The sequence below is a fragment of the Zeus faber genome (assembly GCF_960531495.2).
Source record: "Zeus faber genome assembly, chromosome: 14".
Taxonomy (NCBI): Eukaryota; Metazoa; Chordata; class Actinopteri; order Zeiformes; family Zeidae; genus Zeus; species Zeus faber.
The window spans coordinates 22,141,958-22,156,778 of record NC_137200.1 but is presented as its reverse complement, the minus strand read 5'-3'; the positions used below and the strand labels follow the sequence as shown (position 1 = coordinate 22,156,778).

The 14,821-nt window shown below is 45.9% G+C and overlaps 3 protein-coding genes across 3 annotated transcripts in view; 1 reads left to right on the top strand and 2 right to left on the bottom strand.

Annotated features, from left to right (window-relative positions):
* The window catches only part of c2cd2 (C2 calcium dependent domain containing 2), a gene marked incomplete at its 5' end in the record, with an annotated part of 24,283 nt that extends 23,957 nt beyond the window's left edge, over positions 1 to 326 (bottom strand). Inside the window, one exon of the mRNA XM_080013523.1 lies at positions 304 to 326. Within this exon, the coding sequence (XP_079869649.1) occupies positions 304 to 326 (23 nt within the window). The remainder of the gene's footprint in view (positions 1 to 303) is intronic.
* A 634-nt stretch (positions 327 to 960) lies between these two features.
* Positions 961 to 4,114, top strand: atg101 (autophagy related 101). The gene is made up of 2 exons (XM_080014364.1): positions 961 to 1,408; positions 3,091 to 4,114. Exons 1-2 carry the CDS (start codon positions 1,157 to 1,159, stop codon positions 3,493 to 3,495), a joined length of 657 nt encoding a protein of 218 aa, XP_079870490.1. The 5' UTR covers positions 961 to 1,156; the 3' UTR covers positions 3,496 to 4,114.
* A 2,268-nt stretch (positions 4,115 to 6,382) lies between these two features.
* Positions 6,383 to 13,510, bottom strand: zbtb21 (zinc finger and BTB domain containing 21). Its single transcript, XM_080013624.1, has 2 exons — positions 13,434 to 13,510; positions 6,383 to 11,160 (listed from the first exon to the last, which is right to left on the bottom strand). Exons 1-2 carry the CDS (start codon positions 13,474 to 13,476, stop codon positions 8,132 to 8,134), a joined length of 3,072 nt encoding a protein of 1,023 aa, XP_079869750.1. The 5' UTR covers positions 13,477 to 13,510; the 3' UTR covers positions 6,383 to 8,131.
* Between the last annotated feature and the right edge of the window lie 1,311 nt (positions 13,511 to 14,821).

Here is a 14,821-nt window from a genome sequence, read left to right as displayed (position 1 = left end):
AAACATATGGAGCACGTTTCATAAACAAGGGTAATATACATTAAGGCGTTATACAAAAGAAAATAATAACGAAACAATTATAATAAAAAAAGGCTAAAGGATAACAGAGCTAATGGGTTTAACTACAATTTAAGAAATTATATTAAAAAATAGCTAAGCAATTAATACACGAGTGTAACATATACATATATATATAACGCTATAATCAAGACAGTGCTGTTCGAAATACACGATCGATGGTTATGATAGTGTACGTCATTAATCTTCAATTTCGAAAAGAATCAACCTTTTAATAACGTCTACATCGACAGTCTGCATGGAGACATCTTTAGTTTACGCATGTAAAAATCTGCTGGCACCCGGGCGTCATTTTCCTACAAATGATGTCTGTATTTCTATATTATGAAGAAGAAAAAAAAACACATATAGCTTTTTTTCTTACTCATATATATGTATTAAAATTAATAAAATAATTAATAAAAAAAAAAAATATATATAGCATCGAATATATATATATATTCGATGCTATATTTTTTTTGCATAACAATTTCACACATAATTAAGAAAGGCAAAAAATGAAAATATTTAGTTAAACTTGCATATAATTAGCAGCATATAATTATATATATATATATATATATATATATATATATATATATATAGCATTTTTTATTTTACTTTTTACAAATTATACAAACAATGAGTTATTTTATACATCAGGATACAGGATATATTATTTTATAATTTTTTCTCGAAAATACGTAATAAACGTAAAGTTAGTTTATCATGGATTGTCGTTTACGAACAGAATTATAGATTTTATTGTTAAAGTTCAAGTCGACAAAAACAACCCAAAAATAGTTTTCCCCGTTTTGCGGAAGTAAAATAAAACAACAAAAAAACCGTGTCCCTGTCCGGACACCGTAGCTCGTCACCGTCACAGCAGTACCGGAAGTGGCCAGTTCGCTAGCCACGTTTATTATCGTCAGAGGTAAACAACAACAACAACACCGAGCAGCGGTAGCCACTGCCGTCACTGTAGAGCACCAACCCTCGTCGGGTACTGGAGATTAAAAATTAAAAAAAAAAAATACAACAATTAAAAAATTTAAGCGACTGATCTCTAAATGGAAGCGAGACCCCGTTCACAACAACGATGAACTGTCGCTCGGAGCTGCTGGAGCTGACGCTGGAGGCCCGCCAGGTGGAGGAGGCCCTGCTGGCCCTGCTGCACACCGTGCTGCTGCACCGCAGCACCGGCAAGTTCCACTACAAGCAGGAGGGCACCTACTCCATCGGCACCGTGGGTACGCAGGACGTGGACTGCGACTTCATCCACTTCACCTTCGTCCGGGTGTCATCGGACGAGCTCGACCGGGCGATCGGGAAGGCCGTGGCCGAGTTTAAGGTAAAGGGCCGTGGTCCTTCCTGATCGTTGATTCTCACCTCGCCGGGAACGAACCAAGACGTCAGTTGAGTCCTGCGTCAGAGCTGATTTTACAGTGCCGTTGGGTTTGGCGAACTCAATGACGTCACCAGAATGCCGTGTCAGGACTTGCCTAAATAACTTGTATTTTTCTCGAATTTGGTTTTCTATTTCTCTAAAAGACTTGGACACTGTGATCATTTAGTAATAAAATATATATTTATATACATCAATATATATGCCGTATATACCATATGTATTCCATATATACCATATATATTATATATATATGCCACAACATTAAACAACTGACAGTTGTTGAATAACATTGATCATCTTATCACCTGTCAAGGGGTGGGATATATTAGGCAGCATGTGAACAGTCAGTTCTTGACGTTGATGTGAAGGAAGCAAGAAGAAAAAATGGGCAAGGTCATACCGGGATGTTCCCCATATGCAGTGGTTAGTACCTACCAAAAGTGGTCCAGGGAAGGACAACCCGTGAATCGTTGACAGGGTAATGGGGCCCAAGGCTTATTGATGCCCGTGTTGAGTGAATTCCAGCCAGTTTGGTCCGATCCCACAAGAAGAGCTACTGGAGCACAAATAACTGAAAAAGTTAATGCTGCCATGATAGAAAGGTGTCAGAACACACAGTGCATCACAGCTTGCTGCGTATGGGACTGTGTAGCCGTTGTGTCCGTGATGACCCCTGTTCAACGCTGAAAAAGCCTACAAGGGGCACGTGAGCGTCAGAACTGGACAATGGAGCAATGGAAGAAAGTGGCTTGGTCTGATGAATCACTGATGGACAGGTGCGTGTGCGTCGTTTACCTGGTGAAGAGATGGCACCAGGATGCACTATGGGAAGAAGGAACGCCAGCAGAGGCAGTGTGATGCTCAGGGCAATGTTCTGCTGGGAAACCTTGTGTCCTGGCATTCATGTGGATGTTACTTTGACACGTACAACCTTCCTAAACATTGTTGCAGACCAAATACACCCCTTCATGGCAACGGTATTCCCTGATGGCAGTGGCCTCTTTCAGCAGGATAATGTGTCCTGTCACACTGAAATATTGTTCAGGAATGGTCTGAGCAACATGACAAAGAGCTCAAGGTGTTGACTTGGCCTCCAAATTCGGGTCTGATCCGATGGAGCATCTGTGGGATGTGCTGGAACAACAAGCCCGATCCATGGGGGCCCCACCTCGCAACTTACAAGACTTAAAGGATCTGCTGCCAACGTCTTGGTGCCAGATACCACAGGACACCTTCAGAGGTCTGGTGGAGTCCATGCCTCCACGGGTCAGAGCTGTTTTGGTGGAACGAGGGGGATCTATAAAATATTAGGAAGGGTTTTTAATGTGTGTGTGTGTGTGTGTGTGTGTGTGTGTGTGTGTGTGTGTGTGTGTGTGTGTGTGTGTGTGTGTGTGTGTGTGTGTGTGTGTGTGTGTGTATATATATATATACACACACACACATTCTGTACAGTATATCCATCGAGATATTTTTTACCCACATCCACACTTACACTTAGCCCCTCTCATGGCCTTTGAATTTATCCTGTACATAGAACACATTTTGTATATTCTCTATATTTTGTATTGCTTTTTTTTGACTGTTTTTTTTTTTTTTCTTTTCTTTTTTTTTTTCCTCCCAAACAGGACGCATTGAGCAACTCCGGCAGTGACGGCATGGGTCAGATCTCTCTGGAGTTCTACCAGAAGAAGAAGTCCCGCTGGCCCTTCTCCGACGAGTGCATTCCGTGGGAGGTGTGGAGCATGAAGGTGAACGTGGTGAACCTGGCCAATGAGCAGGAGCGGCAGATCTGCCGCGAGAAGGTGGGCGAGAAGCTGGGCGAGAAGGTGATCAACGTGGTGGAGGTGATCAACCGCCACGAGTACCTCCCCAAGATGCCGACCCAGTCGGAGGTGGATAATGTGTTTGACACCAGCCTGCGAGACGTGCAGCCCTACCTGTACAAGATCACGTACCAGATCACCGACTCGCTGGGCACCTCGGTGAGCACCACCATGAGGAGGCTGATCAAAGACACCCTGGCCCTGTGAGGGGACACTTTCCGTACGGTTCCTCCCGAAGCCACATCTGACGGCTATCATTGGCTCACACGCTATATGATGATGTGCGAACCAACCTCCTTTATGACACTGTACTTCTTCCTATTCCATGTTTCTAGGACAGTGTTTTTCAACCAGAGACCTCGCCGGGTGGCGTCGTGAACATTTTTCAAATTCCACTTGAAATAAAAACAAGCAATTAGCTCTTGTGTTGCAAGATCAAAATTGCAAGGCTGCACCCATTCAACAAGCAAGCCAGGATAGCAGCTATGTTCATCAGAAAAAAAGCTTGAGTTTCAACTATTAGTAGGCCATAATAATAATAATAATAATAATAATAATAAATAAATAATAATAAGTTTGTTTTTTTTAGTGGTTGGAAAAAGTGTGTTTAAAAAAAAATAGGTTGGGAAACACTGACCTAGGACATGCTTTCTGCAAGATTTAATTTCTGTTCCTCATGTGTTTCCAGGTCCCTTCATACAACCGGGCTTTCTTTTTGTTTCAAACACAACCCGAGTGTAGAAATGTTATTGTCACAATGACAGATAAAAGGAAATCCAAGATTGTGTACATTTTTGAAAAAATAAATATTTATCACGACCGTTAACGGAGTGAGTTTTTTGGTTCATTGTGATCCGGTCGGCTTCGTACCACTCGTCATTCCCGGGTCTCCACAGTTTCCATCAGAGAACAAGTTTTGCGTAATATCAGACAAAAAACACCCGAGTAGGGAAAAGGATTTCCTCTCACCCGAGTGAAAACTTCCTCTCCACACGTTTTTGGTGTGACTGTGACCTGACACACGGGGCGGACAGGATTTCCAGTCTAGAAGTTTGCCAAATTAGATCCCCAGATTTCCAGCTCAAATATCATTGAGAAACATCCTTATTGCTATTGTTTTACGCAGCCGTGCTTTGGTTCCGTACATTCGGTCGAAATGGATGAAATGTTCTTTTTAAATATATACATATATATATATACACACACACACACACACACACACACACACACACACACACACACACACAGTATAACTCTCAAGGTGCATATTGCATTTAGAAATTTTTAGTAGGGTAGGAAAAAATATATATATAAACGTCTGTGTGTGTGTGTGTGTATGTATATACACTACTCACAAAAAGTTAGGGATATTTGGCTTTTGGGTGAAATTTATGGAAAATGTAAAAAGTTCATGCTACAGTGATATATCATGAAAGTAGGGCATTTAAGTAGAAGCATGCAATGGTGATTTCCTCATCTCAAACAATTTAATGAAACAAAACTAACAACAGTGGTGGCTTTACCACAACAACAAATGTCAATGACATCAATAACTTGTCATGTGCCCTTGAGCATCAATTACAGCTTGACAACGACGTCTCATGCTGTTCACAAGTCGACTTATTGTCTGCTGAGGCGTGGCCCCCCACTCTTCTTGAAGGGCGGCCCTCAGGTCATTGAGGTTCTGGGGTACAGAGTTACGAGCCTCTACACGGCGACTCAGCTGATCCCATAGGTATTCTATGGGATTCAGGTCTGGAGAAAGTGCAGGCCACTCCATTTGAGGTGCCCCAGTCTCCAGCAGCCGTTCCCTAATGATGCGACCTCGATGAGCTGCAGCCTTGTCGTCCATGAAGATGAAATGAGGCCTGTGTTGGTCATGCAGGGGCACAATGACTGGATGAATGATGTTATTCAGGTAGTATGTGCTTGTCACTGTACCATTCAAAAAGTGTAGGACAGTTCTGTATTGACTACACACACCTGCCCACACTGTAACACCACCACCACCACCAAAGGCTCGTCTGGTGACGAAGGTGGCTGATGCGTAGCGCTCTCCTTGACGTCTCCAACATCGTTGGCGGCCATCATTTCTGCTCAACGTGAATCGACTTTCATCAGAGAACAGCACTGAGGCCACTGGTCCCTCGTCCAGCGTAAATGCTCCCTGGCCCGTGCAAGACAATGATGCCTGTGCCTGGTGGTGTGGTCAGGTACCCTTGCAGGTCGTCTAGCACGCAGACCACGCTGATGTCAACGGTTTCCAATGGTCTGAGGTGACACTTGGGTGCCTCTCACCTCCCTTAAATGTGCCTGGAGTTGAGTGGCATCATCATCCGGTTCCGCAGGGCACTGTTCACAATAAAGCGCTCATCAGTGTGGGATGTGGCCAAAGGACGTCCACTTCTATGCCTTTCTGTGACTCTTCCAGTCTCTGTTGCAAGCTGCTGATGACACTCTGTGACACTCTAAGCTCAGTGGCCACTTCCCTCTGAGAACATCCTGTTTGAAGCCTCAGTGGTGAGGTACTGTTGATCAGTTGTTATGTGTCGTCTTGGTCTCATGATGTTAAAACGTGAACAGCATGATGAAGAGGACTGTTTAAATACCAATTCTAATTGAACCAGGAAACGTATTGGTCGATTCATGGATCAAACACCTGTTGTGAATTTTGCCGTTCAGCTCCTTGTTAGAGAAGAGCAAGTTGTGCAAAAAGTACTGAAACACTGAACAGTTGGACATGTGCTTTAAAAGTTTAGAGAAGGTCAAATTAAGTTCACCTGTAAAGTTTATAGTGCATTTTAGGTTCATCCTGAAATTTCACCCGAAAGCTGAATATCCCTAACTTTTTGTGAGTAGTGTATACACACACACACACACACACACACACACACGTGTGTGTGTACACGCCTATCAGCCACAACTTCAAAACCCCCTTCCTAATATTGTGTGGGTCCCCCCTAAAATGTATTGGACACACATATATTTGTAATTCATAAAAGACAGTTCAGACAGACAGTATTTAGTATCCGGAAGACTCGCTGCTTTGAATTCAATTATTTTGCCTTTCTCCTTCTCAGTCACATACTCAGTTGTCATTCTTTATTACGGAAATTAAGCACAAAACCGTAGAAAATACCTTACACACAAAACCGCTGTAAGTCTCAGAAAAGCAACAATAATGCGACCAATACTAATACAAATATTAATTATTGCAGTGAATGCACAATTATATACAAAAAAAATATCTTTTTTTTGTATACTAACAAAATAGGTACAAAAATCCAGAATACAAACACTGTCATATACACAGATAATAATCTAGTTCTCTCTCTGAAACGCCTCTTTCCAAACATTTTCCTCACAAAAAAAATCAGGAGCGCTACCATCAATACAGAATGCCAAAAAACTATTTTTTATTTGACTGCGAGAGGTCTGTGGAGTTGTGGCGTCGCCGTGGAGCGTTCCGGGTCTTTTAGGAGACTTTTCCAATTTTCACTATCCTAAAATCCCACCGCATTTCTACCCCTCAAGAATAAATCCAATACGATCCAATAACACAATCTTCTTGATGGGTCTCTGAGAGAATAACGTCTGGATTTGAAAAGCTCTGGATGCCTGAGTCGATAAGATTCTTTTCAAATCTTCTACTTTGTGCTTTTATGTAAAATAATAGACAAAATATATATATTTTTTAATGTTGCATAAGGCCACAAAAGCATCGTCAAGAACAATTCATCGGCTAAAAAATATAATAAGGGTAAATAAATATTTACACAACACTCATGGCCGTCACAGAGTTTTTACCTACTTTGGAAATAATAATTTCTCAGAAGTGCCGGCACGGGGCGGGCCGTTTCACCATCACCTCCTGTGACGGCGTCTACTGGGGGAGACGCTCGCAAATGATAAGCTTAATACTTGACTCTTCCACCGCCGTTTCATTTCCAATCCAAAACGTACCGCATTGTGTTTCCTTGAATCTTGAAAGCGCTTCACATTTAAAAACATCAACTTTGACAGTTAAGAAGAATGTGTCGTCGTCGCCGTCGTCACCTAAAAGTTTCCCCTTCGTTCCTTACCCTGTTCTAACTACGAATATGGTCCCCAGAAAACTTACAACGATCTAGGAACGGGTCCCTCTTCTACAATATTGACGCATACATATACTCTTTTCCACAGCTTTTGACACTTTCTGTGTGTGTGTGTGTGTGTGTGTGTGTGTGTGTGCGCGTGCGCCATTACTTTGTATTTACATAAATAAACATTACAATATCTTATGCACGAGGCAAAGCGTTACCGAGTCGGAACAAATTTAAATACAATCTTTCATTGTCCTGCAGCCCCCGTGTCCTGTGATTTCAGACACACAAAAAAAAAGGACCTTCCACGTACGTTTAGGGTTATACGTCCCTCAATATATGGCAGAAATTAAGAAGTTGAACAAAGTGCGTACTGACTACATGCTGAGGCCACTATGGTCAACATTAAGAGACCTTAGCAGAGCTACGCAAAAAGCACTTGACTGATTAAGCTGTAAAATTATACAGAGGCCATCGAATTAAAAGCACTTCAAAATCTAAACGGCTAAACAGGTGAACGGAAGAGAGAGAGAGAGAGAGAGAAAAATAAGGTCATCTAAATTGGACAAAACAATTTTTGCTAATGCCTAAGGAACATAAACAAACCACCATCTCATTTTGTGAGATGTTAAATAGCATTTAATTGCACGCGGTAACCATTACACCTCTCTTTGCACATGACCACTTGAATACATGACATGGAGGCAAGCAAACAGGCTATACATTCAATTTAATTCCGCTTCCGGTCGACGCGCGGTGTCCTACAGGTGGCCGTGGCTCTGCTCGTGGCTCCAGAGGCTGAAGGCGGTCTTGAATGTCCTGTGACAGAGTTTGCACATGTACTGCCTCTTGAAGGTCAGGGCGGAGAGCGGAGGCGCGTGATAGAACAGTGTCTCCGATTCCTGAAGAGCCTCCAGGCTGTTGGACTTCAACAAGCCACCGTGGTCGCTCTGCCGGCGCTCGCCCTCGGGCCTTTTGGCCAAAGAGGGCTCGGGGCTACCGGGCTCTTCGGCCGCCACCGCGGCCATTGACAGCGGGTCCGGCCTCTGGGCCGGTTTGGGCACGGGGGCTTCCATTGCGGGGCACCCGGGCGTTTGAGGGGTCGGGGGAGGCGAGGGGGACACGGAGGACGGGCGGTGTCTGTCGACTTCTTTGGCTCCGGCGTCGTCGGCGGTGGACATGTGGGACTGGAAGTGGCTCCAAAGGCGAAAGTTGGTCCTGAAGGCTTTGTTGCAGACGTGACAGATGAAGGGTTTGATGTGGCACAGCAGCTCCTGGTGCCGCTCCAGATCCTTGTGGGAGCTGAAGAGGTTTCCGCACTTCTCGCAGGACTGCACACCCAGCTCCTCGGGAGTGTTGTTGGCCGCCTCCGCGTTCGCCGCCTCGCACACCGCCTCCTCCATGGGCTCTTCCTTCACCACCAGCTTGCCAAAGTGGCCCATGCTCAGGTCCTCGGGCACGAAGGAGGAAGAGTCCTCGGAGTCGTACATGGGCGGATCTGGCGAGCGGCTATAGGCGATACTCTCCCCGGCATTTCTCTCCGTTGTCGGATCGGGACTGTAGTGCCCACGCGAAAGCATTTCAGACTCCTCCTCCTCCTCCTCCTCGTGCTCCTTAAGGTTCATCTGGTCTTTAACAGTCATCACATTGTGGTTGTGGACCTCCACCTGGTGGCGCCATATACTGAAGGAGGACTTGAAAGTCCTCATGCACTCCAGACAGGTGAGTTTCTTGTATTTGCAGTGAGCCTCGTGGTCCCTCTTCACCGTGGTGTTTGAGAACCGGAGGCCGCAGTAAGGGCAAACCGTGGCGTGTCGGCATCCTCGCTCGTGGTCCCCCTGCTCAAAGACAGACGACAGCTTCATGTTGCAAAGTCTACAAGGGTAATCCTCAGCGTCTGTGTCCGTCTGCTGAATGACCGCTTCCTGGTCCTGGTAAAGTTCCCCCTCTGCCTCTGTGACCTGTTCCGCCTCTTCGGCCGCGTGCGTTCTGAGGTGCTGCTTATACTGGGAGTGAAAGACAAACACTTTTCCACAATAGGGGCAAATGGAGTTGGTTCTCGGGCGGTTTTTGGCGAGTTTAGGGGACTGCAAAACCTGCTTGTTCCTCTTCAGCTTCCAAAGCAGAGCTTTCTTTATTTCCCTCTCCTGCACCATATCAATCAACTTCTTCTGAAACTTCTCGTCCAGCACCGACGAGCTGGCGGAGGAGGCTGGGTTCTGCACCACGCCATGCTGGGTTTGGCAGTGCGTCCACACCTTGAAGTTGGTGTGGAAGCGCTTGTGGCAGATTTCACACGCGTACGGCTTGTCTGGGTTGTGATACATGTTGACGTGGCGGTGCAGCCCGGCGCTGGACCGGAACACTTTCAAACAGTTCCAGCATTTAAAAAGTTTGGCCAGCCGTTGCTCGCTAATAGCATCATTATTGTCCACGCTTGCGCCCTGAGGGGCCATTTCTGGCGCGTCGTAATCGGGAGGCGGAGGGTGCTCATTTAATGCTCTGGATTTCTTGAAGGGATATCTTCTGTTGTCTGCCCTTCTCTTCCTTTTCCCCAACATATCAAAGTCTGGCCTTGAGCCCTGATCGTAATTAGACTGAAAATCCTTCAGATTTACTGGCAACGTCTCTCCGACGGTAATTCGAATAATCTCCAACGGGTCAGCCAGAGGGCTGCTGGGCTCAGCTTTCACGCAAACATCTCCTTCTACCTGAGTGCTACCTTCATTGTACCTGAGAATCAGAGGAGATGGTTTTTTAGAGCTGTCATTGTGTTCTGACGAGTCCGGCCCAGTCACCTTTGACACTAATTTGACGACCGACTGCTCGCGACTTTGCAGTTCTTTGAGCTCCAGCGTCGGGGAGAACACGGGAACGGGGCTGTCCATGGACAGCGATCGGCGGAGCAGGCTCTTGATGAGCGGCCCGCTCCGGTCGATGGTCTGGCTCGGCCCGGCCGCCGGACCCTGGAACTGAGCTCTGGCGTGGCGGAGGGGTGCGTCCTCCTCCTCTTCCTCTCTGCTGTCCAGCTCGGCGCCGGGCTGAGAGTCGGCGTGCGGCATCTCCATATCGCTGAAAGACACAGACGAGGTGAGCTGTGGCCTCAACGACTGTTTGCCTTTCAGCACAGAGCTGTATTGATAGGCTGACTTCCGTTGGGGATCGCAGATTTCGCTCGATTTCCTGTTGACGGATTGGGATTTTGATCCGTGCGAGTTGGGCGTCAAGGGGCACTCTGCCACCTCTCTGGCCGGCCGGGGAGATGCTGCCCTCTCCGAAGCCTTCCCCCGATAAACCGAACGACCGGGGACGGACGCCTCGCTCTGGACGTGACACACGATGACGCTCCTCGTCTGGCCGTCACCGCCGTCCTCCTCGGAGAAGCAAAGCCTCTTCCTGGACACGCAGTAGGAGGCCTGAGGCGTGACGGATGCGATGTTGGTGAGGAAGGGGATTCCCAGGCTGTAGCCCAGCTCCTGGATCGCCACCAGGCCACCCTTGTCCAGAAAGAGCGAGGAGGAGTAGATGTAGTTCAGCACGATCTCGAAGGCGTCCGGTTCGCAGAAGTCCAAGTGGACGATTTTCAGGTCTTCCTCGTCCATCTGCGTGAACAGGGACTGGAAATACTCACTGCTGGCGGCCAGGACGCTGCGGTGGACGTGGTACTTCTGGTTCCCGACCACCAGCATTGTGTCGCACATCTGGCCCCTGAGCCGCTGCTCGTTGAGGACCCCCAACACCGAGAGGGCGTGGGAGGGATTACTGTAGTGCACCAGACTCTCCATGGTGTCTGAAAAACAAGAAGAAGACGGTCATTTTCCATGCGGGATTGTGATTCAGAAAAATGATAAAAACGTGAAAATAGGATTTTATACTCTGAATGTACGGCAAATCTTGATCTTTAATTTTGATAAGATACATCGAGAATGAAATTTGACCTTGGCATTTCACCCATCCTATACAACCCCGAGGAGCAGTGTACAGCCGCAGTGCAGCGCCCCGGGACCAACTCCAGTTTTTTCGCCAGTGCCTTGGTCAAGGGCACCGAGGGGAGTATTAAGCCCCTAACGTCCCTAGGGGACGCCCCTAATGTCTTTGATTTCTTTCATAGGACGTAAAGAAGTCATGAGCAGGGGTAGAAGAAACTCACGTATGTGCAAATAAACACAGACAAGATAAGATATCGCAAGTTTTGATTTGATGGTTCAAAGACTTTACACATAAATATACAAACTCAAGAAATCTGCGGCCCAATTTGAAACTCCGAAAGTCTTCTGCGGCCCACCCAAAGGTATTCCAACGATTACGATTCCCCGCCAATGACGAGATATAACATACAATCCGGAATGAAAAAAGTCAGATAAATTAAGAATTACACGTAACTTAAATCCCATGGCTTTGTTTTATAAGCTCTGATTACTTTTTTAAAATGTAAATATTAAAATCATAAACATTTTATGGTAATAAAATATTCATAATTATAAACGTTTTATTTATTTATGGGAAATGAGCTCACGCGGCCCACCAGCAGTTGAATCTTGACCATTTCTCCTATTTCTCTCCATCTATTCCTACTGAGGAGGAGCTTGATGCCATTCAGTCATGCACACTTAAGTCGGGCGATAACATCATGGATCACATCATTTCTTACTGGTACAAGAAAACAGTATGAGGCGCAAGGAGTTGTTTTTTTTTCCCCCAAATCCTTTCTTTTAGAAACAAGCATTAGGAAAGAAAATGTTTATCCTCCCAAAAGTTCTAAAAGTGAGTGGCAGCACCGTGGGGCTCATGCCCAACTGAGAATAAAGGTGTAAAAAAATAGAAAATAAAATAAAAATAAAGATATGGTGAGCAACCATATATGTCTTTATTAATAAAATTGTCCAGACAAACAATATTAATCGAGCGAGCCTTGTCGCTTTGGATATTTTGTGATAAATTATTTGATATATCCGTATTAAAATGATTCGTCGGATCCAAGTCTGTGTGAGGAAACAGAGAAATAAGAAATGCACTGCACCTACGCTCGGATTCTGTCTTTTGACACAAATGATACTTGCAGGAAAAATGTTGAAATGACACATCTTATATACATTTTTATATATACACATATATATATATATATATATATTTAGAGAGAGAGATGTTCTCAACATCGCAGTTGTCTACTCTACAGGTCCTGAAGCTAACGTGTTTACGTTGTTATCAAGTGATAACTTAAATGCATTGCAAATGCATGTGACAAATGCCAATCTGGGATCTCATCTCAATAACGAAACACAGATGAGCTCATTTCAGTGCATTTTCAGCTGTGCCCTGAAAAAAAAAAAAAGTTTCCTAAAAGGTAAACAATGCAATAAATAATGCATTCTCCGGGGGGGGGGGTCTTACTTCAGCGGAGAGGCTGGAAACTACTGGCAGGAAGCAGAGTTGACGGCGCATGCGCAGAGGGCTCTGGTTCGTATAAACATGACATCATGTTTGTGGTCAAAAAGAGGCAGGCGGCGGAGTGACATAGGAAAATATCACCGAGCTGCGGCTGGTTCGTTTCCCAGCGCCACCGCTGCACACACGATCTAATGGTGACCGAGTGAGGGCGAATCCTCACTCGGTCACCATTAGACCACGCGTGAGGAGGAGACGTGGCCGAGTCCACTCCCCCCCCCCTCAAACGCCCCACTCACTCCATTGGTAATGGCGTTCCGCCTGTAAAGTAGTCCCCCCCCCCCCCCCCAGGTCTAGATAGACACCTAGGGTGTTTGGGTGAACGCAGATCATTCCGCGGTGGAACCGTTCTGTCCCACAGTGTTTTGAGCGGAGGGAGTAAAGTTGGACCAACGGACGTCGGTCCTCCCGAACCGAAACCCCCGGCCCCTGGCCCTGGTGCTGGCCCCGGCCCCTGGCCCTGCTCCGGCGTGGCCCGGCCCGGGAACCAGGAACAGGGACTGTAGCCTCCGCACAATCTCTCCGTCCAGTTACGTCAGCGGGACGGTCTCTCGGTTTCGCTCTCCCGCTCCGCCGCCACCGGCCCGTTTCGTTCGCCCCCGGCCGCCCGTAACTCACCCTGCCGGAGCGTTTCTCCTTCCCCCCGGCGGAGTCGAGGCATCAGTTAGAATGCCGTAGGACGCGCGCTGGCCGTGACTCCATCCATCTTGAATTTGACGTCATCGCACTCCGGGGATGAGGTCATCGCAGAGAGCGCTCGTCACGTACGACGTGCTCTGATTGGCTGGTTTAAGGCTTCGGGGGCGGGGCGAGAGACGGTCTGTGGCGAGACCTGTGGTGCGTTCCACTGAAGATGGAACTCGGAAAAATTCTCTTTGGAGAAGTAGAAACTTACCGGCCATATGATTCTGAATGGCAAAAATGCCGAATATCGACGTGATTGGCCTGACGTCACAGCAATCCGGCGTCACACATCGCTGAAACGACGCAGTAGCAACCACGCTGGAGTCTTATTTTGTGTACAGTCGATTGTAGGACCTACCGCGTCGGCATTTCCGAGTCCAAGGGAATGGAGCATGACGCGCTTATTTACTGAAGACGTCGTCGCTCTGCCCGGTTATAAGCGCAGCAATGATTCTCTGCAAAATGTAATAATGTAATGACGCGTGACAGGAATGAACTTTATATGGCACTTATTTGATGTGGTTCGAATACATAGCTGGCAGTTCAAAGGCAATGAATGCAGCGGAGTTAAAACAAATAGCCTTGTCTTTATTACTTACGATCGAAAAGTCACATTTGAAGAAGCAAGAAAGGCGTCCACTTTGAAAAGCATCCACTTACTGGCGCTCCCTGAAAACCATTATGCGTAATGCAGTGTGGCATATAGCACACAATTACTACAATTATTCAATTCCTTCAATCCATTTGGTAAGGAATTGGTAAATATTTTGCCGGTTATTTGCTCTTAATTATTGACTCTTTGCAAATAAAGAATATAATAAGGATCTTTATGGATATAGCACTTTTTGCAGATTGCAGTGTGTTGTTTTGAGTGATGCAAGTGGACGTTACACTACATTTAGCTGCAACCCCAGTTAAGCTAATTAGACTAATGATGCAGAGGAAGTAATGGGCACTGGGTGTTTCATTAATGTGCACCACTGGGAGCGGGTTGTTTATTTGCTGCACCAGCCAACACAACGCTGTCATGATCAGAGGAGCATTTTCTGTCGAAGTGGTAACCTTGTTGGGTGGATGGATGGATGGGGATATAGATAGATGGATAGATAGAATGGGAAATTGCGGGGTCGGTTATCCAAAAACATGCAATAATAACAATTAAGTAATGACAATGATAATAGGAAAAAAAGGAATATTCAACTAACCTAAAAATTACCTTGAAGATAGAACATTTTTCAAATGTGAAATAAACATAGAAATGATCAATAAACTATGAAAGTAAATCAACAAAGAAAAACCTCCACAATTAAATTAAACACAAT

Bases quoted from the DNA above. Each gene is read 5' to 3' on its own strand.
- atg101 (XM_080014364.1), top strand. From the start codon at position 1,157: ATGAACTGTCGCTCGGAGCTGCTGGAGCTGACGCTGGAGGCCCGCCAG. The intron at 1,409-3,090 runs GTAAAGGGCCGT...CCTCCCAAACAG, and splicing joins AGGCCGTGGCCGAGTTTAAG to GACGCATTGAGCAACTCCGG.
- zbtb21 (XM_080013624.1), bottom strand. From the start codon at position 13,476: ATGCCTCGACTCCGCCGGGGGGAAGGAGAAACGCTCCGGCAGG. The intron at 11,161-13,433 runs GTGAGTTACGGG...CTTGTTTTTCAG, and splicing joins AGGAGAAACGCTCCGGCAGG to ACACCATGGAGAGTCTGGTG.